Below are 22,728 nucleotides of genomic sequence, written 5' to 3'. Positions count from 1 at the left end.
CATCCCCACCCGAAGCTTGATGATGGCAGACGTGCCACAAAGACTCATGATTTGAGAAACTTTTAAGGTTGTGCCTGGGAGGTTCATCGTCCTTGCTTTGAGAGAGTAAAATTACCTTTACAGGTAATTAGCCAAAATCACTCTTCTAGACACCATTTAACTTTTCCTCTAAAATGTACACAGTAGCATTAAACCAGTTCAATGGCTGAAGTTTACTTACCTAAAACTCTTAATCTCTCAGCTCCTACTACCACTTCATTGCTATCTGCAGAGAAGAGCAATTTTCCAGAAACTGTCTTTACCTCGAACTTTTTGCCATAAGCTTCTACAGCTTTTGGCCCTAGAAGGGGGAGAGAGGGAATACGTTAGTTCCGTTGCATTCAATTATAAAGAGCTTTTCGCAGAACAGATACATCTGACAAGACTGTATTGGACTTTAATGTAAATGGATTGGTTTTCAGAAGCTAGCTGTGACAGTCAGCCTCATGACTCTAGCCATATCTTGTCAATTACTTTTAATCATACGCTCTCCAGCTATGATTTTAAAAACCATTACGTCCTTCCTCCAAACTAATGCTTGAGTGAGATTTCCCTCAGCTAACCAGCAAATTACTTTCAAATACTTGTAGATTTTGGCTTGCATTTATGAAAGCACAATATACTCACCACCTCTTTTTTTTTTTTTTTTTTTTCTTTTTTTTTGCGGTACACGGGCCTCTCCCGTTGCGGAGCACAGGCTCCGGACGCGCAGGCTCAGCGGCCATGGCTCACGGGCCCAGCCGCTCCGTGGCATGCGGGATCTTCCCAGACCGGGGCACGGACCCTCGTCCCCTGCATCAGCAGGCGGACTCTCAACCACTGCGCCACCAGGGAAGCCCTACTCACCACCTCTTGAAGGACCGGCATATCTTTGGCCAGCCCTAACTGTTGGAAAGGGCACCTTTATATTCAGCTGAAATCTGCCTCACTCTTTCTACCCTTGACTCGCTGGCTGCATTTGACACCAGACAAGTATATAAGTCATTTCTTGACAGAAGAGGCTATAATATCTTGTAATTAATTGCCTTGAAAGTTACTGAATCTTTCATGATAGAATTTCATTCAATAAAAAATAAATTTTAGAGGTTTTATCATATCACAACAGATACTCTTCTTGAAGCTGAGGCTATAGTAGCGGCAAAAGGAAGACAAAGTCCCTGATCCCTTAGCACTTACCTGCTGATAGAGACAGACAGACAGACATTTAAACATGTGTTAATAAATCAACTAGAAAACTGCAGAGAGTTTTAGGTATTATGGAAAAAGTAGAACAGGGTAGTGTGTCAGAATTCTTAAAACAACAACAACATAGAGCTACCTAAATACCTGAAGTTCAGAAGGCTCCAAAAAGCTAGACCACAGAAATGCATCAGAATAACCTGGGGGTGTCATCATTCTCAATGATAATAGCTGAGATCAAAAAGGAATTTATCTTTTGGACTGGAAATTTACATAGAAAAATATTTGAGGGTAGAGTCCAGGAAGCTTATATTTTTTCCAAAACTGCCCAGGAGATTCTGATATAACTGTCCCTCAGTATCTGTGGGGGATTAGGTCCAGGATACCCCTCGAATATCGAAATCCATGGATGTTCAAGTCCCTTATATAAAACGGTGTGATACTCGCATACAACTTATGCACATTCTCCTGTATACTTTATTTATTTTTATAAATTTAATTAATTAATTTATTTATTTTTGGCTGCGTTGGGTCCTTGTTGATACGCACGGGCTTTCTCTAGTTGTGGTGAGCGGGGGCTACTCTTCGTTGCGGTGTGCAGGCTTCTCATTGTGGTGGCTTCTCTTGTTGCGGAGCATGGGCTCTAGGCGCTTGGGCTTCAGTAGTTGTGACACTCAGGCTCAGTAGTTGTGGCTCGCGGGCTCTGGAGCGCAGGCTCAGTAGTTGTGGCGCGTGGGCTTAGTTGCTCCGTGGCATGTGGGATCTTCCCAGACCAGGGCTCGAACCCGTGTCCCCTGCACTGGCAGGTGGATTCTCAACCACTGTGCCACCAGGGAAGCCCCTCCTGTATACTTTAAATTATCTAATTACTTATGATACCTAATACAACGTATGCTGTGTAAATAGTTTCAAGTACAATATAAATACTATGTAAACAGTTGCCAGCATGGGACAAATTCAAGTTTTGCTTTTTGGATCTTTCTGGAACTTTTTTCCCCCAAATGTTTCTACCTGTAGTTGGTTGAATACAGGAATGTGGAACTTGTGGATATGGAGGGCCGACTGTATAGCATTTTTGTTTCCTTCTAGTTATTTTTCAAGACAGTGTCACTTATTAGTAAAAAGTAGTAGTGAAAGGGCCCTCAGTGCCTTCCAGGCAAAGATCACTAGGAACGCACTTGGAGTTGAACAAGTTGGGTTTTTAACTCGTTGCCGTGAGAGAGAACACACACCCGTGGGGAACCACAGGGCTTCTCAACAAGAAGAAAGAATTTATTACAGGATCTGGCCTTATAATAGGTTATTTGGAGGCAGGGTTTAAGGAGGCAAGGTTTCATTGTGGATTACATGCTGTCAGGTACTGGGAGTAATTTTACGATTAGCATCTTAGTAAATCTTATCTAGAGTAGGGAAGACCAGAACAATGCCAAACTGTAATGGATAAACAAACAGTAGTCATTCATATTATAGGGGGATAGGGGGAAGTCTGGTGATTCCTGTGGTTTGGATAAAAGTTTCTATTTTTCATCTACGTTCAGACATGATCAGGGTTGTGTTTGCTTTTTGTTTTTTCTCCATCCTTCATGGCCACGAGTGGCCTTGTCTGGTGTTGATGTTCTGTGAAATTATTTATGTCCACACAGAACACCAACGCTTGGCTGATAGAGCCCGGCCAGCCCCTGGATGTCTGGGGCCGCTTTCCTCTTTGGCAAGGCTATCCCTCTAAGAATCAGAAGACAAAAATTACGTCCCAACTCTCTCATTTTCTGGTAATGTGACTTTGGGCAAATCATTTGATCTTTCTGAACCTCATTTTCTGCATCTGCAAAACTGTGCTACTACCATCGATTCTATCTATCGCATAGAAAGGTTAAAAGGACTGAATTATACTGTGTTTATAAAGAGAAATTTGTAGGCAGAAAAGAGTTGTGAAATGTAGGGGACTGATCTTGTGATTATCATCGCCACTGGGATCATAACCATCGCCATTTTTCTAATGCAATGGTCACAACACATTGAAATGAACAAATGGTGACCATCTCTGAGTGAACTTCCCTCATTCGCATCATCATGTCACAATTCAGCAAAACTGATCTCTTGCCAGTACATCCACACTGGCCCTCTGACAAAAAGAAGCACACTGGAAAGGCTCTTTAATGAGTGGGGGATGGAAACAGCAGACAGAGCACACATTTCCAAATGGTATGGGACCTGGACATTGTCTTCTTTGACTGCCTTCACGCTGTACGTGAGAACAGGTGAAAGCAAAGCCAAGGGCTCCCTCAAGGTCACCAAGCGAGCTAATGGCAGATCTGCATCCGGAACTGTGACCTAGGAATTGTTCCATAGCAGAAAAGGGATGTTTATTTGTCTAGAAAGGAAAAGGATGCTGGGGCAATTAGGAGAGGAACTTTTGGAGGATGAGAGGAATTAGGAAGCTGGAGACAAGGAAGAGAGAAATCCTGAAAGAAGAGACAGGTACAGTGAGGGCTTGGGATTAGGTTGCTTAGGGAGGGCTAAGATGTAGCTGTCTTCTTGGTCACAAGAAACCTTCAGTAAAATCTGTATTACTTGGCAATGCTTTGCGGTTGTTACCTTTTCTTTTTAGGGGGGAGACCGGAGATCAGGAGGTCTAGTGCTAATGAATGAATGGACGAATGAGTGAATGAATGAATGATCTCAGGATGGCCATGGGGTGAGCACAATTTGCCCACTCTGGATCTAGTCAGATATGGCGGTATGACTTGTGGACACAAATGCTTGGACTTTGCTTTCATGGACTTGGGCAATACCATGAGACACACCACTGAGGCGTCAAGAACACTGGTCTGTGTGTAAACTAAGCTTACTCTGAACTTACGAATGGTGTGTGAGATACAGGAGCGTGTACTGAAGAGACTGCAGCCATCAGAGAACACAAGACACCATTAAGTTATCTTGCTTTTCAAGGCTTCTGAGAATACAACATGGACTTTACCAGGGACGGAACCATTTGGGTATATAAAGCTCAGTAGTTGGTAGTTTTAGCCAAAACCCCACAGAGCAACTGCTGGCTCCATGGTGCAGATGGCTGGTCCTTTTGCTGATTTCACCTGGGGCTGCCAAAGCTCCTTGGACATGATGAAATCTTTAAAAATAAAACAAAAAAACGATTCTACAAAGAAATGTAAATGGAGCTGGAGACCTGCGTTTGCTCAGGAGGTCTCTTGGTGAGCTCACTTCCTCTCCAGGATGGAAAAGATCGTTATTTGTAACCTGAAACTAATCTTTAATTAATCCCTTTCTGTGCACAGCAGTGTACGTGTGAAGCACCTCCTTATTCAATCTCCATCAGGATGCACTGGCCATCTCCCAGTCCTGCCAATGCCATGAATCTGGGAGCTAGAAGGACCTGGGGGCCGTGCAGTCTAATATCTTTCCTCAACTCCCTTGATCCTGGGGCCCTTCCCCGCTCTGGCTAGATGTCATATAAGACTTGTACGACTTTCCTCCTTGCAGGTCAGAGGGTTCCCTGTTTGGACCTACTACTGAGATGATACTAAATCAGCAGCAGCATGAGTCAGGTATGCCTGTGTCGCCTGGCCTGGGAACTTAACCATCATTTAAAACATTGTTTCCTGTGAAAAGATTACCTGAATCGCTAACACTGGAATTTCTTCTGGGCTTTTGAGACATGATCATTAGGTAATAAGCAGGAGAACTCTTGAATCCTCAGGACTGCCATAGTAAACCCGGCCGCTTAGGCAAAATGATTTGCTGTCAGGTAAGTCCACCACTAAGTGTAACGGGCCTTAGGATACTTTCTCCTGGAATTGCTCTGTGCTTTCCACCATGTGCATCAATGTAAAAGGAGAACCCTGAAGGGAAACTTTAGGGGTGATCGTGCATGGGTGTATGTACTGGGAATTCTATTTCAACGTATGTACTATCCTCTCTAGAAGGCATCTTGAAAGGCTGCTGCCGGCTGGTGTTAGGACGGCTTTCTGCCCATCTCGTTTAATATTAGCTACCTTGTGCCTTACTTTAAGAGGTAGGGATGGGGTCTCAGCTCCAGGGGCCTGCCCTGGTCAGGGGAGACAGAAAGAAGATGGGGAAGCAGAGAGGCAGTAGAGAGGAGAGAACAACAGAAGAAGAAAAGGAGAGAGAGAAAGAGGAAAGAGGCGAGAGAGAAGGGGGAGGCAGAGGGAGACAAAGGGAGATGCACAGAGGGGGAGGGAAGAGGGGGTGAAGGAGGAGAAAAGGGGGAGTCGGAAGAGAGAAGCAAAAGGAGGAGGTGGGGGGAGAAGGAGGGGGACAGAAAGACTTTTCCTGAGTAACACTCATTCGTCCGGTTCCAGCTTTATCAAAACAAAATCTCTGAAGTCAGCCAAATCTCCCACTGCAAATAAATGGCAAATGATCAAATGATCAGGCTAAATAAGTCCCTTTTGAACGCGGGAATCTGGGAGCTGGAGGTCGGATTTATTTCCCTCCTGGAGGCAATTTTCACGCACACTGCTTAAATCATTGCTTACTGAAGCTGTTTATTTAATTATTTAGCATCGTGACTGCGGGCCACATGTTAGAGCAGCGAGGCCGCTGAGCTGGGCGCGCGCTGGAAGAGCAATTTTATGGATTACGGGCTCTGCCACAGCTGTTCCTCCAGTGGGAGCCAGTCCAGGTCACCCACCAGCTGTGGCTCTCCAGACATACACATCTGGTGGCGGGAGAGTGAGGCTCTTTCCCCAGCAGGACTCTGGGCACAAAGGCACCTGCCTCCCCGCGGCATTGGGATTAGTGGGGCTCCAGATGTTTCAGTGGCAGTAATGTTTCAGGACATTTGGGCAACTGGCTTCTCGAAATGTCCATCTGTATACATTTCTTTCAGCCCTGAAGCCAAACAAATGGCATCTTCTGTCTGCAAGTGTAACAATGCCGTTCAGACATAGCCCCCCTTTCCCCTTCTGCCGTGGAGGTGCATAACAGCTCCTATTTACCACTGCTTATAACCTACAGAGGGGGCACCGGTCATACCACCCAGCGTGTTACCGCAACCATGAGGCCCATGTTCATCATTAGAGTCATTATGGTGAATAACCAACTCTTGTTTAAATTTCAGGACTGTGCAGCTTAAACCCCACTGGGTGTTTTCCACGGCTGTTAGGAGCAGATCTGCGCTATGAAAAGGAACTACACAAACATGTTCAGTCAGGGTACATCTGCATCTCGCAATTGAGCTAGGTTCAAAGTCAGCACGTAGGGCAAATGTGGCATGGATTCAAACTATCACTACAAATCCCTTTTACAATCCATAAAGTATCATGTGCACGGTTCTGTGTACACTGTGCTCTCTTCCAGTTAATACAACACAGCCAGCTTTTCCTCTGGCACTGGAGCAGAGAGCTTTCCTGTGGTTGAGCACCAGCTGAAGCAGCTGGTGTTTAGGGGCCATGCTACGTGAAAAATAGTTTATTCTTCTTCCCCACCCCCTAAACGAGTATCATCAGATTTGCCTAAGTTGAACGTGTGTATAGGATGAGACTCTGCCCTTGAGTAGCATCAGGGAACACATGCTTTGTTCTCTTTTCCGACACTGTAAAATGTGCGAGCAGACTTTCCCTTCTTTAGATACCTCACATGGTGTTTCATTCAACCTTCCATTGTATGTTTTTTGAGCGCTTACCGTGGACCAGACACTGCTAAGTTCTTTCTTTTCTCACCTGTTATCAGCTGAGTTAGGACTTTAGTCTGTTCGTTGAGGATGTTCACCGTAACATTTCTGGCAGATTTGAAGTACAGGGCATTACCCTGTAATAAGAAAATTAGAGAAACATATGAAAATGGCAGCAGATTTTTTTTCATTATAGGTTATTACAAGATATTGAGTATAGTTCTCTGTGCTATACAGTAGGTCTTACTGTTTATATATTTTATATATGGTAGCAGCAGATTTCTAAACAAAACTGTAATCCCCACTCTCCATGGGGCTGAGCTGATCTTAGCCAAGTTCTAATTGATGTATCTTTCTTTGAAAAGTCTAAATGTTTAATGATCCCCACATACATGATAATTAATTGGCATTCAATCAGAATGGATTTTCCCCAAAGAGATACACAGATAGACAGACACACTCCAAAGAGATTTCACACACACACACACACACACACGTTTGTTGAATCAAAGACAACAAGGACACAGAGCCCTTTAGATCTTACTGTAGATGTTAGTTAGCTCTGGTACACGGAATGATCAGGAGTGAGTGATAATCTCCTACTCTCACCCTTTCTAGTTCACAATTTCTCCAAAGAACTATGAAGAGTTCTTAGTGGAGAGGAAAATGCTTGTGGAAAACACTCCAGGTTTCCCCCTCCAGCAGGTCCACTGGCTGTGACAATCCAGGTGCTCCTCAGAAAGATGGAAATCTTTTTGTAGAATGTTTGCCACGCACGGATACAAAACCCAGGAGGATCCAGCATCTCCAAGGTGGCCTCTGCCTCCCCTTTCTTCCTTTTCTTTCTCCAGATTTCTTTTCCTCCAGGCATCCTGTGCCTTCAAACCCATCTCCCTTTAATCAAAAAGGGCATCTGATTCCCCCTTCCACATGGTGGCAGACATTTCTGAGAATGACTCAGAACAGAGGCTGGCACACTTTTTCTATAAAGGGCCTGATAATAAATATTTTAGGTTTTGTGGGACATATCATCTGTGTGTTAACTATTCAAATCTTCTGCTTTAGTGCAAATGAGCCATAGACAATACATAGACAAACAGGTAGGGCTGTATTCCAGTAAAACGTTCTTCGTGGATAATGACATTTTGATTTCATATCATTTTAAACTTAATATAATCTTATTTTGTCATAAAATATTACTCTTCCTCCCCCTGTCTTTCCCCCACCAAACATTTAGAAATGTAGAAACTATCTCAGTTCACTGGCCAGATGAGAACAGGCAGAGGGCTGGATGTAGCCCATAGGCCATATTTTGCCAACCCCCAGCTTAGACATTCTTCCTTTCTTGGAGTAAACTAAAGCCATAAACAAAAGGACGAATCTCTGACAAAACATGTCAGTAACCAGATGGTTATTAGGAAGAAGAATGTAGGTAGTCATCCTTGTCTTTCCAAACCCTCGTTACCACATGGCATGTACCTGCCTGAAAATTCAGTTAAACCACTATGAATTGAGTCCCAAATACAGAAAAACCACTGTGCCACGAGTTGTCAGGAAAATGAAGATAGGAAAGACCCTCTTCACCTTCAAGGTCTTACATTCCAGTGGGGACAATGACGCAGCACACACACCTACAATACCAGGCAGAGGAACGTAAGGGTGATAAGAGAGCAGTAGTGTGCGGGAACTTTCCTGAAGGGTGAGACTGTTCCTGGCTTAAGGCTGTGGAGTGAGACACAAAGGGGATGATCATGCTGAGCTGAGCCTGGAACAGAATGTAGATAGGCTTTTCCGAAGATGGAATGAGAAAACGAGGACGGTTGTGGGCTGACTGTCTTATGTCTTTTTCCTTCGAAAACAGGGGATTCATGGGCCCAGGCCAGGGCCTGCAGACGGTGGAGTGGCAGAGCTGTGCTGACAGGCAGCTCGGGCCAAGGTCTGAGGTAGTTTTCACAAGCGGAGAAGACGGATGGGGCGGCCACCACCAAGGCGTTTTCCACACACTGATGGTCTAGAGCCACGGTCCCTCTCACCCGAGGTTAACTGATGAAATGGATAAATGGATAACTGACCCGCTCAAGCCCTGAGAAACCAGTTAACCTTGGGTGAGAGCTCTTGTCCTATTGTTGAGAAGAGAGGGAACTTCTGCCACATCTGGGCAACCACTGATTCACTGTGCCCCTCCCCCACCCCCCGGTAGCTTGAAATTAAAATTTTGCCTGATGAATAAAGGTTTTTTAGTTCTGTTTTTTGCTTATTACTTGCATCAGGGAAGAAGAAATACATTGAATCTAATATTGACACAGTTTTTTTTTTTTCCCCATCCATTAGGAAACAGATATTAACCTAAAATAGTTTCTTTGCCATTGCTTCTGGCAGCGCTTAACTGTGCTACTTCAAACTTAATGAACAATTCAAGCAATGTGAGAATTCAGAACCTGGAACCTGCCTAGGAGGATATAGGTTTCTAGAAGTTAAAGCACTAACTCTTCATATATTGAGCAACCCGGCACTGCAGAGAGAGGGGTGACCCGGAATCAGACAATTGGATAAACTCCATGGCCACTGACCAGTGTGCGACCTTGAGCAAATCACTTAATCATTCTGTGGTTCATTTTCTGCAACGTCGATATCAGCAGCAGCTCAGGGCTGACATAACTGAGCCCTCTCTATGAGCCACGCACACAGTAGGAGCCCTGGAGTCAAGCTACCTAGTTTCCAAGCTCCACTCTACCACCTCCCAGTTGGGTGGCTTTGGGCAAGTAACTTAAGCATCGTAAGCCTCACATATGTGATGTTGCACATATTATTATTAAATTATTAAAAGACACATCTTATTAAAATTATTAAGTTCTCTATGTAATGAACTGTGTTCCAGGCACACAGTTAAGTCCTCTGTAGTTGGTAGGGTTAGGGGAGGGGGCAGACAGGGTAGGTTAGTGACAGAGGCAGGAGGAGGGGGAGGGGGAAAGAGAGGAAGAGGAGGGGGGAGGGGGAAAGGAGGGAGGGAGGAAAAGGTTGACCTTTCTTTGTATTACCTAATCCTTATAACCTATCTGTGAACTAAGTCAGGGGTATCCTCTACATCCAATATTCTGTTTCCAGATTTCAAAGGATCTCCCTTTAGTGGCCGGTTCACTATTATCTTTCAAATCCCAGTATCCTCAAACGTATCTGCCTGCCCTTAATATTCACAAAATTCTATTGAGGGAAAAAAAAAAAATCTCTACAGCTTTGATCAAGGTTTGTAGCAAGAGATAAAATAAAGCCAGCCATTCCCTTTTATTGCTAGATCAAAAGATTAACATATAGCATTAGTTGGTCTATGATGCTTAACACGCTGGGAAACAGTCTTTGCTACATGCGGGTTTAAACCAAGAGCCTCATTCTAGCCTGGGACATCTTGCTATAATCCTCCCATACACAGTACCTGAAAACAGAAAGATCACCAGGAAAAAAGCACAAACCACCAGATAGCAAGCTCTGACTCAGCTGGGTCAGGGCCATTTTATTTGGCTCTCTGGCTCGCTTTACTGAGGTTAAAGCAGGAAGCAGCAGCCAAGCGAAGCATCGTCTGAGGTCTCTGTGGTATCAGAACCAGTAGGGGAAACACTTTATAAGGAGAGGCTAAATTCTGCTCTCTCAGCTGCTTCTCTTTCCTGTGTCCCTCCCACTCACCACTGCAGCCTCCGGGCCTGGGGAGGTTAATTTCTGCCACAGGACAGCCTGCTCTGGGGCCAGTGACTCTCCCTGAATGACTTCAAGGCCACCATCCAAGGACGAGGGGCTTATGGGGAGCCCGAGGGAGGCTCAGCCCCGCCTGGCGGAAATGAAGGAGTCTGGCAATCCCGAGGGTGTTTGATGATTATCAGAGCTCTGGGCCGGAGCAGGTCAGTCTGTGGCCAATCAGCCCAGATCCTCCCGGACACGGGGTGAGGCTGCTTGGGACATGAGGAAGGGGGACACACACCATTTCTCCCACTTTGGGAGATCAGGATACTCCACATCAGGACTCTCCCCAAACAACTAAAGCATGCAGCATTTGGATGGAGAAGAACCCCCATCGTATCTGTTTCTCTAGAGCAGAACATGCAGAACAGAATCACACATTTTCTCGATGACGCAAGACCGCTGCAATGAACATTATTTATCCCGCAATGCTTTCCAGGGACTATACTGTATGCATGTGGCTGTTTGAACACTAAATGGCTCCATCATGCTGACATTTTAAAATCAGTGTATCTGATTTTTTGAAATGTATTATTTGTTCTCATATGAAGGCAGTCCACATGAACATCAAATACTACAAAGCTTATATTGAAGAGCAGTGGTTCATACCTCTCACCACCTTGAAAGCAATAGCTTTCAACTTGCCAGGATTCTCCTTCAGGTACTTCCCTCCCCATGGCCCAAAATATACTTTGTGCTATCGCTCATCTATCAACTTTAGACGTTATCCACTGAATTTCTCCAATGGTATGGACTCTTCCATGCAATTTTGGTCAAATCAATATTCAGAATCTACATTATTATGATTATGCATAATATTGTCCACAGCTGAGCGAAGTCATGTTCTTTGATTACATTTCCTTTTTCTTTCTTGTACACTTTTTTTTTTTCTTTTCGTAGAGTCAATAAATGCTTCATTTAAAAAAAATGCTTTATTTTCTACTTTTGTTTTTTTCCTCCTGATGTTGAATCCTTTTTCTTTAGGTTCTGTATTCTGGGAAATAACCTCAGCTTTAAGTTCCAATATTTCTGCTGATTTTTAAAAAAAATTTTACTACAGTACTTGTAATTTTCTTATTTTTTGAAACTTCATTTTATACCATCCCTTCTATGTTCGACTGACACACTACCCTCTCTTAGACGAAATAAAAATGCTCTTTGGAAACTCTGGGTTTCTGGAAGAGTCAACCTTGCCACAGGGAATTGGGGAACTGGCTAATTCAATGGAAAACCTCCAAATGTCAGTCTCTGTGGGCAGTCAGTAACTGTGGGCTAGTTTCATCAAAGAGGAATTGTCTAAGCTCCTAAACTCTCTAAACTCTTTCTGACATTTCATTGTTAGTGCAAAGAAATGCAACAGACTTCTGTATGTTAATCTTGTATGCTGCTACCATGCTAAATTCGTTTTTCAGTTCTAGTAGTTTCTGTGGGGAGTCTTTCGGGTTTTCTCTCTATACAGTATCACATCATCTGCATATACTGATAATTTTACGTTTTATTTTTATTTTTTTAACATCTTTATTGGAGTATAATCGCTTTACAATGGTGTGTTAGTTTCTGCTTTATAACAAAGTGAATCAGCTATACATATACATATATCCCCATATCTACCCCCTCTTGCGTCTCCTGCCCGCCCTCCCTATCCCACCCTGCCAGCTGGTCACAAAGCGCCGAGCTGATCTCCCTGTGCTGTGCGGCTGCTTCCCACTAGCTAGCCATTTTACATTTGGTAGTGTATATATGTGCATGCCACTTTCTCACTTCGTCCCAGCTTACTCTTCCCCCTCCCCGTGTCCTCAAGTCCATTCTCTTAAGTCTGCATCTTTATTCCTGTCCTGCCCTTAGGTTCTTCAGAACCATTTTATTTTTTTTAGATTCTATATATATGTGTTAGCATATGGCATCTGTTTTTCTCTTTCTGACACTTCACTCTGTATGACAGACTCTAGATCCATCCACCTCACTATAAATAAAATGAATACGTTTTGTTTCTTTTTCTTGCCTGACTGCTGGGTCTAGGACTAGTAATACTGTGTTGAATAGAAGCACTGAGAGTGGGCATCCTTATCATGTTCCAGATTTTAGCACGAAGGCTTTCCGCTTTTCGCCACTGAGTATTATGTTGGCTGTGGGTTTGTCATAAATAGCTTTTATTATGTTGAGATACGTTCCCTCTATACCCACTTTGGTAAGAGTTTTTATCATGAATGAATACTGAATTTTGTCAAATGCTTTTCCTGTACCTATTGAGAAGATCAGGTGATTTTTGTCTGTTCATTTGTTGATGTCATGTGTCACACTGATTGATTTGCATAGGTTGAACTATCCTTGTGACCCTGGGATGAATCCAACTTGACTGTGCTGTATGATCTTTTTTATGTGATGTTGGATTTTGTTGCTAATACTTTGTTGAGAATTTTTGCATCTATTGGGTTGGCCAAAACGTTCGTTCAGGTTTTTCCATAACATTCTACGGAATAATCTGAATGAACGTTTCGGCCAACCCAATACATTCATCAAAGATATTTGCCTGTGATTTTCTTTTTTGTAGTGTCTTTGCCTCGTTTTGGTATCAGGGTGATGGCTTCATAGAATGACTTTGGGAGTACTTCCTCTTCTTCAATCTTTTGGAAGAGTTTGAGAAGGAACGGTGTAAGTTCTTCCCCAGTGAAGCCATCTGGTTCTGGACTTTTGTTTTCAGGGAGTTTTTTTGTTTTTAATGACAAATTCTATTTCACTTCTAGTGATCAGTCTATTTCTTCTTTGTTTAGTTTCGGTGGACTGTATGTTTCTAGAAACTTGCCCATTTCTTCTAGGTTGTCAAATTTATTGGCATAAAATTGATCATAGTATTCTCTTACAGGTTTTTGTTGTTGTATTTCTGTGTTATTAGTTGTTACTTCTCCTCTTTCATTTCCTATTTTGTTTATTTGGGTTCTCTCTGTTTTCTTCTTGGTGAGGCTGGCCAGAGGTTTGTTGATTTTGTTTACCCTTTCAAAAAATCAGCTCTTGGTTTTATTGATTTTTTTCTATTTTTTTAAATCTCTATTTTATTTATTTTCTCTTTGATCTTTATCATTTCCTTCCTTCTACTGACTTTAGGCTTTGTTTGCTCTTCTTTTTTTAAATTCTTTTAGGTGGTTGGTTAGGTTGCTTGAGATTCTTCTTGCTTTTTGAGGAAGGCCTGTATCACTATGAACTTCCCTCGTAGTACTGCTTTTGCTGCAACCCACAGATTTTTGTTTGGTTGTGTTTTTATTGTCATTTGCCTCAAGGTATTTTTTAATTTCCTCTTTGAATTTCATCATTGACCCACTGGTTTTTCAGTAGCATGTTGTTTAGTCTCTAAATAATCTTTTTTTTTTCTCATTTCTTTTTCTATGGTTGATTTCTAGTTTCATGCCACTGTGGTCAGAAAAGATGCTTGAAATAATTTCTCTCCTCTTAAATTTTTTGAGGCTTGTTTTTTGTCCTAGTATGTGATCTATAGTAGAGAACGTTCCATATGCATTTGAAAAGAATATGTATTGTGGGGTCCTTTTTTTGATATAATGTCCTGAAAATATTAATTAAGTCTAACTGTTTCATTGTGTCATTTAGGATCTCTGTTGCCTTACTGATTTTCTGTCTAGAACATCTCTCCATAGATGTGAGTAGGCTGTTAAAGTCTCCTACTATTTTTGTGTTCCCATCAATTTCTCCCTTCATGCTTGTTAGTATTTGTTTTATGTATTTAGGTCCTCCTATAGTGGGTGCTATATGTCAATGACTGTAATACCCTATTCTCATATTGATCCTTTTATCATTATATAGTGTCCTTCTTTATCTTTACGGTCTTTGTTTTAAAGTCTATTTTGTCTGATATGAGTATTGTTACCCCTGCTTTCTTGTCATCTCCATTTGCATGAAATATCTTTTTCCATCCCTTCACTTTCAATCTACGTGTGTCCTTTGCCCTAAAGTGGGTCTCTTGTAGACAGAATATTATTATCCAATCTGCCACTTTATGTCTTTTGATAGGAGCATCTAGTCCATTGACATTTAAGATAATTATTGATAGGTATGTGTTTATTGCCATTTTGAACCCAGTTTTCCAGTTGATTTTGTATTTCTTCTTTGTTCCTTTCTTTTTGTTTTTCCTTTTGTGGTTTGATGGTTTTCTTCTGTATTATACTTGAGTTCTCTTCTTTCTAGTTTTTGTGAATCTGTTGTATGTTTTCGATTTGTAGTTTTGCTTTTCAAGTATGTTAACCCATTATTATATTTACTTGCTTTAGACTGATAGTAATATAGGCTCAAACACATTTTTTAAAATATCTACATTTTCTTACTACCCTCCCCAGCATTTTATGATTTTTATTTCCTCTTTAACAACTTCATGTTTATCCTTTTGCTGTTCATTGTTAATGAACAGCAAATCAGTTAATCAAAACAGTTAATCATCAAAACAGTTAATTATCACTTTCACACACAAAATTTTTTTTAAATCTATGTACTGACTCATTTAAGTGATTTATTTTCCAGTTGCAATTTTCTCTCTCCTACAGATTTTTGCCTCCTTTCTATTTAGAGAAGGCTTTTCAATACTTCTGGACGGTTTAACTTTGTAGATAACAATCCTCCTGTCTTCTGCTAGGCTGGGAAGAGGTACTTCCTAGCTGGGTCAATTGGGGATGGGATCTGGGTATAGATGCTGAGTTTAACTGGTATTTATGCAGATCTTCCAACCAGTCCTTTATGTCAGCCTCACTCCAGAGTGCATCATGACTGTTGTTGGCCCTAGGCACTGTGCCTCAAGTGCTTTGTGGATGAGTAACCCTGTTCCATTCATTCTGGACAGTGGCTCTCAATTCATCAGGGACATCTATTTCCAGAGCCTTTCCAGGGCTCTGTATCATGGATCCTCTCTCACTCTATTTATTTATTTATTTTGCTTCCTTCACTGCACATTTGTAGACTCCAGCTCTGCCAGGCCAGCCCCCTCTCATTGACCCACTTTCCATCAGCCCTTTCCATCGTTTTTACTCTTTCTCTATGACCATGTAAGTTTATTCCTTTTCAGTTTTCTTTTCCATTTACTGTCTTTTTGAATGGGGTTTCTGAATGAAGCAGACTTATCATTTTTCACTGCCATCAATCTGTCTATCTCTAGAGCCACCTCTTACTTCTGCCTTCCTAAGTGGAAAAAGCAGGTTAAACTTGTGTGTAATTCAAGAGCAAATAGTGTCTAGTCCAGGACCCAAGAGCTTCTCTTACGCATTTTGTATATACTGAGTGTCTAGAACATGTTATATATTGTCCTTGGCCCTGGAGAATAGGAAAGGTACGACCTTTGTGTTGGAGTTACTCCTTGACCAGCAGGAGACTGAGTCAATGGAAAATAACCATGACAACAATGCAACATTCCTTCCATCAAGATCTATGCTCTCCCGGTATGGAGGGCACAGATTTTCATATTTGCTTTTGATGCCAGCCGCATCAACACAGCCTGTTCTGAAGTTACTTATCTTCATATATTTTCTTTGCCCTCTGAGGAGCTAAGAGTCTGATCTGGGAATGTAGATAACGAGAGAAAACCCCAAGACAGCACATAAACAACTTCCACATTCAGGGAAGGCTTTCAACTCTCAGTGGGAATGAAGCTCAGAGAAGGAAGGGATCAGCAGGGCTGGAATCCTGAGCCATCTTGCCACAGGAGAATTTTGCTGGCTTCTGCCTTATCCTCCTAACAAAAAGGCACAGCAATTCACAATAGCATAGTATCCACCTAATGCTGACTGAGAACACAGGGGAGCCTGGCCTGTGGAGTAACAGTTTAGAGTGTGAGCTTTGGAGTCAGATTTGGGCTTGAATCATAACTCTACTTTTAGTAACTGTGTGGTGTTGGGTAAATCATTTATACTCTTTGAGACTCACTTTCTATATTTACAAAATGAAGTTAAAGGCTACCTAACGGTGTTGATATGAGAATTTAAAAAGACAGTATATGTCAAGGGCCTAGCACAGTGGCTACCAAAATGCTACATAAACTATAACAAGGAAACAGACAAAACCTATAGCAGGAGGGCTTCTTGGAAAACAACTGATTCTAGGACAGGGGCAAGAAATATGAAAGATGTGCCTGGAACATCTTGCGGTGCCAGAAAGGAATGAAGTGCTCAAAAACAAATAAAAAAACAAACAGAAAAACACCCCACAATTACTGGGGAGCATGTCAAAGGGACACAGGAGACAAACTTAAAGAGCTCCCAATGGCCAAGCTGGAACAATGTGAACAACAAAATAAATACTGTAGCACTGAATTATAACCCAAGACATAAAATAAATATCCATGAGTCCATTCTGATATACATAAATGATTAAATAGATAAATGGAGCAGAAAAAAATAAATCTCCTATGTAGAAGAATTCCAACCAATTTTCATAGTTAATTCTCTACTACTTAAAGATGGATTGCACATAGTGACTTCCTTTTGAAGAATACAGCATGAAATAGGGAATAGGAACATCATAGTGGAGAAATCTGACAAACGCCCCTTCAGCCAGGTGATGAAGGTCAACATTAACAGTGATAAATCATGTTGATAGTATACACCCTTGAAAAATGTGAAGAGACAGATACTTTACCTCTGTGGTCTTCCTCTTAAAAACCCATTACCCCCATCTAATTATGAGAAAAACATCAGACAAATCTTAATTGAGGGTCATTTTGTAAAACACCTGACCAGTACTCCTCAAAATGGTAAGGGCTTCAAAACCAAGGAGAGTCTGAGAAACTGTCACAGCCAAGTAGAACCTAAAGAAACATGACAAATAAACATAATGTGGTATCCTGGATGAGATCCTTGGATATTAAAAGGACATTACATAAAAACTAAAAGGATATATTTTAGTTAGTAATAATGTGTCAGTATTGGTTCATTAACTGTGACAAAAGTACCATACCAATGTTCTATGCTAGTAATAGAGGAGACTGGCTATGAGATATACAAGAATGCTCTGCATGATCTTTACAACTTGTCTGTATATTTAAACCTTTCAAAAAAATTTTTTAGTGTTTTTTTTGGAAAGCTATATTAGGCTGCCAAATTCCAAGATCTAGAACTTTAGGAAGAGACCTCAGAAAGGCACTCATCTCTGCGAAGGCAGGAAGCTTAACACATCATGGACATGTGATTTCACTCTGGGGTGGATCATGTTACTAGAAAATTCTCCCCTAAACAAATTTATTTCCATGGGATTCTATCTTTAGGAATACTAAAATAAACAAGAGTGCACGGGCCTCTCACAGCCAGTTCTCTATGCACGGCTCTTTATACGCTATCATTCTCCCCTGGTCAGCTTCCAGAAAACAGGGTAGTCAGAAGTCGCCAGCTTCTTTGTGGTAGGAATCACAATGTACTGGCTGTAGTGATCCATGTTCACTAAATAATATTCTTTTTTTTTTTTTTTTTTTAGTTGAAGTACAGTTGATTTACAATGTTTTGTTAATTTCTGCCGTACAGCAAAGTGATTCAGTTATACATACACATACATTCTTTTCCATTATGGTTTATCACAAGATATTGAGTATAGTTCCCTGTGATATACAGTAGGACCTTATTGTTTATCTATTCTATATATATCAGTTTGCACCTGCTAACCCTAAACTTCCAATCCTTCCCTCCCCCCTGCCCCCTTGGCAACCACAAGTCTGTTCTCTATGTCTGTGAGTCTACTTCTAATAGTAACTCTTGATACGACTAGAAAAATCAAACCGACACAAACTTGTATTTGTCATTAAAATCATCCCAAAAGGTAGTTTGTAAGCTTATCCTCAGCAGGCATCCAATGTCTCCATTACCATTATTATTGTAAATAGGATGCTTTAGTTGTCTCTGAATTGATCCTTTTAAAAACATGACAAAGGGCTTCCCTGGTGGCACAGTGGTTAAGAATCCGTCCGCCAATGCTGGGGACACGGATTCGAGCCCTGGTCCGGGAAGATCCTACATGCCGCAGAGCAACTAAGCCCACGCGCCACAACTAAGACCTGACACAGCCAAATAAATAAATAAATAAATAAATATTAAAAAAAAAATCTGGAAGGGGACTGCCAGCTTTCCTAGTGTCTGGCACACTCACTAGGCTTTCAATCAATATTTGCTGAATAACTGAATACTCAGATCAAATTAAGAGTCAACTGAGAGAGTTGTCAACAAAAGAAGTAAAGAAATGAAGGCTGACATCAACTCTCAAAGAGAGCTTTCAAAAGGCAAGCCATTAAGCATGGCTGATGTGATAGTGTAAACACAGAAAACTGAGGGTGCTGGGAGGAGGCAGTATAGACCTGTAGTCAACAAATACTTGTTCACCACCTGCTGAGTGCAAGGAACCGTAGGTGATACAAATGAGAGTTGAGATGTTGAGACTTCACACGACAGGGAGAAGCAGGGGCACACATCATTATCCCCAATTCTTGCTGACCTAAGGGTTAAATTAAGCCCGTTCCCCGGGCTTGTAGCACCCATCTGGCACGTGGTATGGAATATGCCCTCTTTCAATTGTCATTTGTTCATTCCATTAACATTTTAAAGATATCTTCTAGGCATAAAGCACTGTGCTATGTACTGAGCAGGTAGCCTCTGCTCTCCTGGAGCTTACCACCCCTAGTAGGGAGGATGGACATGAAGTTAAGAGTTCCGTAAAAGATTATATAATTGCGATTACAACGAGTACAATGAACAGGAAGTAGAAGTTGAAATGGGCACACGTGCAAGGAAAACCTGTCCTAATCTGAGCAGTCAACAAAGGTCTTCCTAAGGGAGAGGCATTTTGGCTGAGATCATAGGTGTGAATGGGAATTAACTAAACCAGAGGAGAAAGAACTTTTCAGACAGTGACAGACATGTATACCGGCCCTGAGGCAGGAGGGAGCTTGGTATATTTAAGGGACAGAGAGAAAGGAAAATGTAGATGGAGCTTAAAGATCAACGGGGAGAGGGAAAACATGTCCCCCAAGTCTGCCATCAGCTTTGCTAACTCAGCCCATGCTGTCCTCTGATAAATGGGAATGTTTGACTTTGATGTAAGAAAACTCATTTGTTTCTCCTTAAGGATGGTTCCTTGGGGTTTCATAAAGAAATCCTTTCCTGCCTTAGTTCTTTTTTCATATTCTTTTCTACTCACATTTGAGTTTCACTTCTCATACTAAGTCTTCATTGCCGTTGGAATCTACTTTTGTATACAGTTTAGGTGGGAATACAAATGGAAGTCATTTTCCTTAACGCTCCCTACCAAGAGATTGTTATTTTCCCTGCCAATACGTGGTGCCACCACTATCCTATATTACTCTCCAAATATACACGAGACTGTGTCAGAGCCTTCTAGTCTGTTCTACCATCTGTCTGTTCTGGCATCAATACTGTACTCTTCTATTTCTATGGTCTATGGTACATCTAAATATCTGATAGATCCGTCTTCCTTCTTTGCTCTTAGATGCCATTTAAACGATACTGGACTTTCTCCAGAAGTGGGAAGTCATCAAAGGGTTTTAAGCAGCGCCGTAACTGGAGCTGATTTTCATCTAAACATGGTCACTCTGGCTACCTTGTGAGGACTGACAAGAAAGAGGCAACGCTTGATGGGAGAAACCAGGTGAGAAACTACTGCTGTCATCCAGGTGAGAAAGGATGGCAGCTAGAACTGCAGTGGGAGTAGGGAAGATGAGCAGCAAGGTTAAACATATATATCTTAGAATTGGTGACTGATTGGGGTTGGTAACAAGGAAGGGGAAGAGTCCAGGATGGCTCTTATGTTTCTTGGCAACTGGAGAGGTTGTAGGCCATTTACTGAGACAGAGAACAGTGGGGGAGAGAGAGAATATTTGAGGGGAGAGTCTGGTAGGAGGGAGGTTGGGGACTTAAGAACTCAGCTTGGGACATGCTAAGTATGAACTGCTTCAGAGTCTGATACGCTGAGGTGTAGAGTTGGCATTTCTTTCCACCCTACATCCTATCTTTTAAGTTCCACTGCACATCCACAATGAATACTAAAAGCTCCTTTAGAAAAATGTTCACAAACTATCTCAGCTGACAAAACTCACACAGAAATCTGTGCATTTTCATGTTGATTCTTTCTGGCAGCTTAAATTTTGCCTTCTACTTTCTCTAGAAATCATCATTGGGGATCCTGTGAGAGGGAGACATATAATGCAATCGTTAACTTAAAGGTAACATCTCAAGCCAAATTTCTCATAGTTTGAAGGTTACAAAGAATTGAACAAAACTTCTCAGGAAGAGAAAAGTCAGTGGTTCTTCTGGTCTGTGTGTATGGGTATGTATGTGGATGTGTCCAAAGGCTGGTGGAGGGGAGAGGTTCTAATTACATATACAATAAACAAGTTAGCAGGAGACATAAAATTATGAATTAATTTAATTTGCTACTCAAGGTTCCTGAAATGTAGCTATCTCCATAGGAGAAAAGAAAATGCTGATACATTTTCCTCTTTGGGGGTAAGGTCAGATCTGAGGGTTAATTGGGATACCTTGGCTAAGGATGACTTCTTCCACATTCCAACCAAAGAGCCCAAAGGGACATATTGTAACCTGGACTCAATTCTGAGGGAGTATAGCTATTGCAGAGATTGCTTTGGGGATGCGTAAAGGGGCAGATGTTTTATACCTGCTTGGCTGAGGAAGCCAAGGTCAGAGCTCAGCTGGTTACCCTTTTATGCGCCCAACACAGGGCTAGAAATTGTAACGGCAGTGTAAGAGGTAATCCAGAGCCTTTGCTGTATTTGGAAAGATACCATATTTAAGTAAGAATCCAAAGCCAATATGACATCAGAGACAGACTGTGAAGGGTCACCTGACAATGTCCAATGCACTCCCCTAACATTATCTCAGGTGACAATTTCATCTTCACAGCACATAACACGATGCTAGCTTCAGTAACTGACTGAAGCTCCTTTCTGGTATTTCCTAGTGTTCTGCAGAAAATTTTTCCATAACAGGTGAGTAGCCATTCTTCAAAATAAAATAAAAACCTGCACCAAAAAGGTTCTGTGGGGGCGGGGGGGAACTCAGGAAATTCAACATTACTTCCTCTACCTTTTAGCTGCAGAGTACTTGTTAGTCTATCATCAGCTCTAAGAAGTCCCACATCAACATAATCTGCTTACTGTTGTGTACCTACAGGAGTTTTAAAATCTACTTAATCCTATAACTTTATTTTTCTTAAAATACATGTCGACAGAAAACATGGGAGGACCCATGTGGGGAAACGGTACGTTACTAGTTGCTTTACAAACGTATGTTAGGACTTAGATATCTCTCGCTTTATCTCTGTAAAAACCATCAAAGGGCTTCTTAGCAGAGAAGCTGACACATGATAGACTCTCAATAATGCCTGCTGGATTGGTTAATGTTGATAGTCCTAGTGAGCAGGTGTTCTGGCCACTTTATAGATGGGAAGACAGGCTAGGTGTGGGGCATGACTTGCCCAGGCTTGCATGCCGGTAAATGGCAGAAGGAGAGAACTCAGGGCTGTAGACTTGAGCACTTTCCCCCTGTTCTATTGCTGTGGGAGGTGTAGCCTAAGCAGAAAGTGTAAGAGTTGTAATTAAAGAAAGTCTTCAGTACTGGCTGGCATAGTTAGGGCAATCTTCATGGAGGGGAAGGGAGACATGACCAGGGTTCTGAGAAAGCCAATAAATACAAAGATCCCACAGTGCAAGGAAGCAGCTCCATCTTTTCCACAAGAGGTCAAGCTGATTCCAATAAGACAGCATTAAAACCCAACAAGCACCAAGGTTAGGATAAGCTTTTCTCATGGAAGTTTGTTTTTCCTAACACAGAAAGCAACAGGTAAAAACTCTTCCACTCCTGTTCTTTGCTACAGAAACTCTGGAGGCCAAACTTGCCTGGCTTTGGGTCATATTTGCAAACAGGTCTCTTCCACGCGTGGTGTCCTTGCAGTGGCCCAAGAGCATCCCCAGACCTAGGAGCGCAAGTCCGGCTTTGTGACGCAGACGTAGAGAATGGACTTGAGGACACGGGGAGGGGGATGGGGAAGCTGGGACGAAGTGAGAGAGTGACATGGACATATATACACTATCAAATGTAAAACAGATAGCTAGTGGGAAGCAGCCG

At 41.9% G+C, this 22,728-nt stretch overlaps 1 protein-coding gene across 2 annotated transcripts in view; it reads right to left on the bottom strand.

Moving 5' to 3' along the window:
* SGCD (sarcoglycan delta) overlaps positions 1–22,728 on the bottom strand; it is an 852,328-nt gene that overhangs the window by 141,206 nt on the left and 688,394 nt on the right. For both annotated transcript variants that reach the window (XM_029218575.1, XM_029218577.1), the window contains 2 exons: positions 6,918–7,005; positions 221–340 (listed from right to left, as the gene is read on the bottom strand). In XM_029218575.1, the coding sequence (XP_029074408.1) occupies positions 221–340; positions 6,918–7,005 (208 nt within the window). The remainder of the gene's footprint in view (positions 1–220; positions 341–6,917; positions 7,006–22,728) is intronic.

Source organism: Monodon monoceros, unplaced genomic scaffold (assembly GCF_005190385.1).
Source record: "Monodon monoceros isolate NGI ecotype Baffin Bay Population unplaced genomic scaffold, NGI_Narwhal_1 Super_Scaffold_12, whole genome shotgun sequence".
NCBI lineage: Eukaryota > Metazoa > Chordata > Mammalia > Artiodactyla > Monodontidae > Monodon > Monodon monoceros.
Note: the sequence above shows the minus strand (reverse complement) of the source record. Positions and strands in the feature narration are given on the sequence as shown.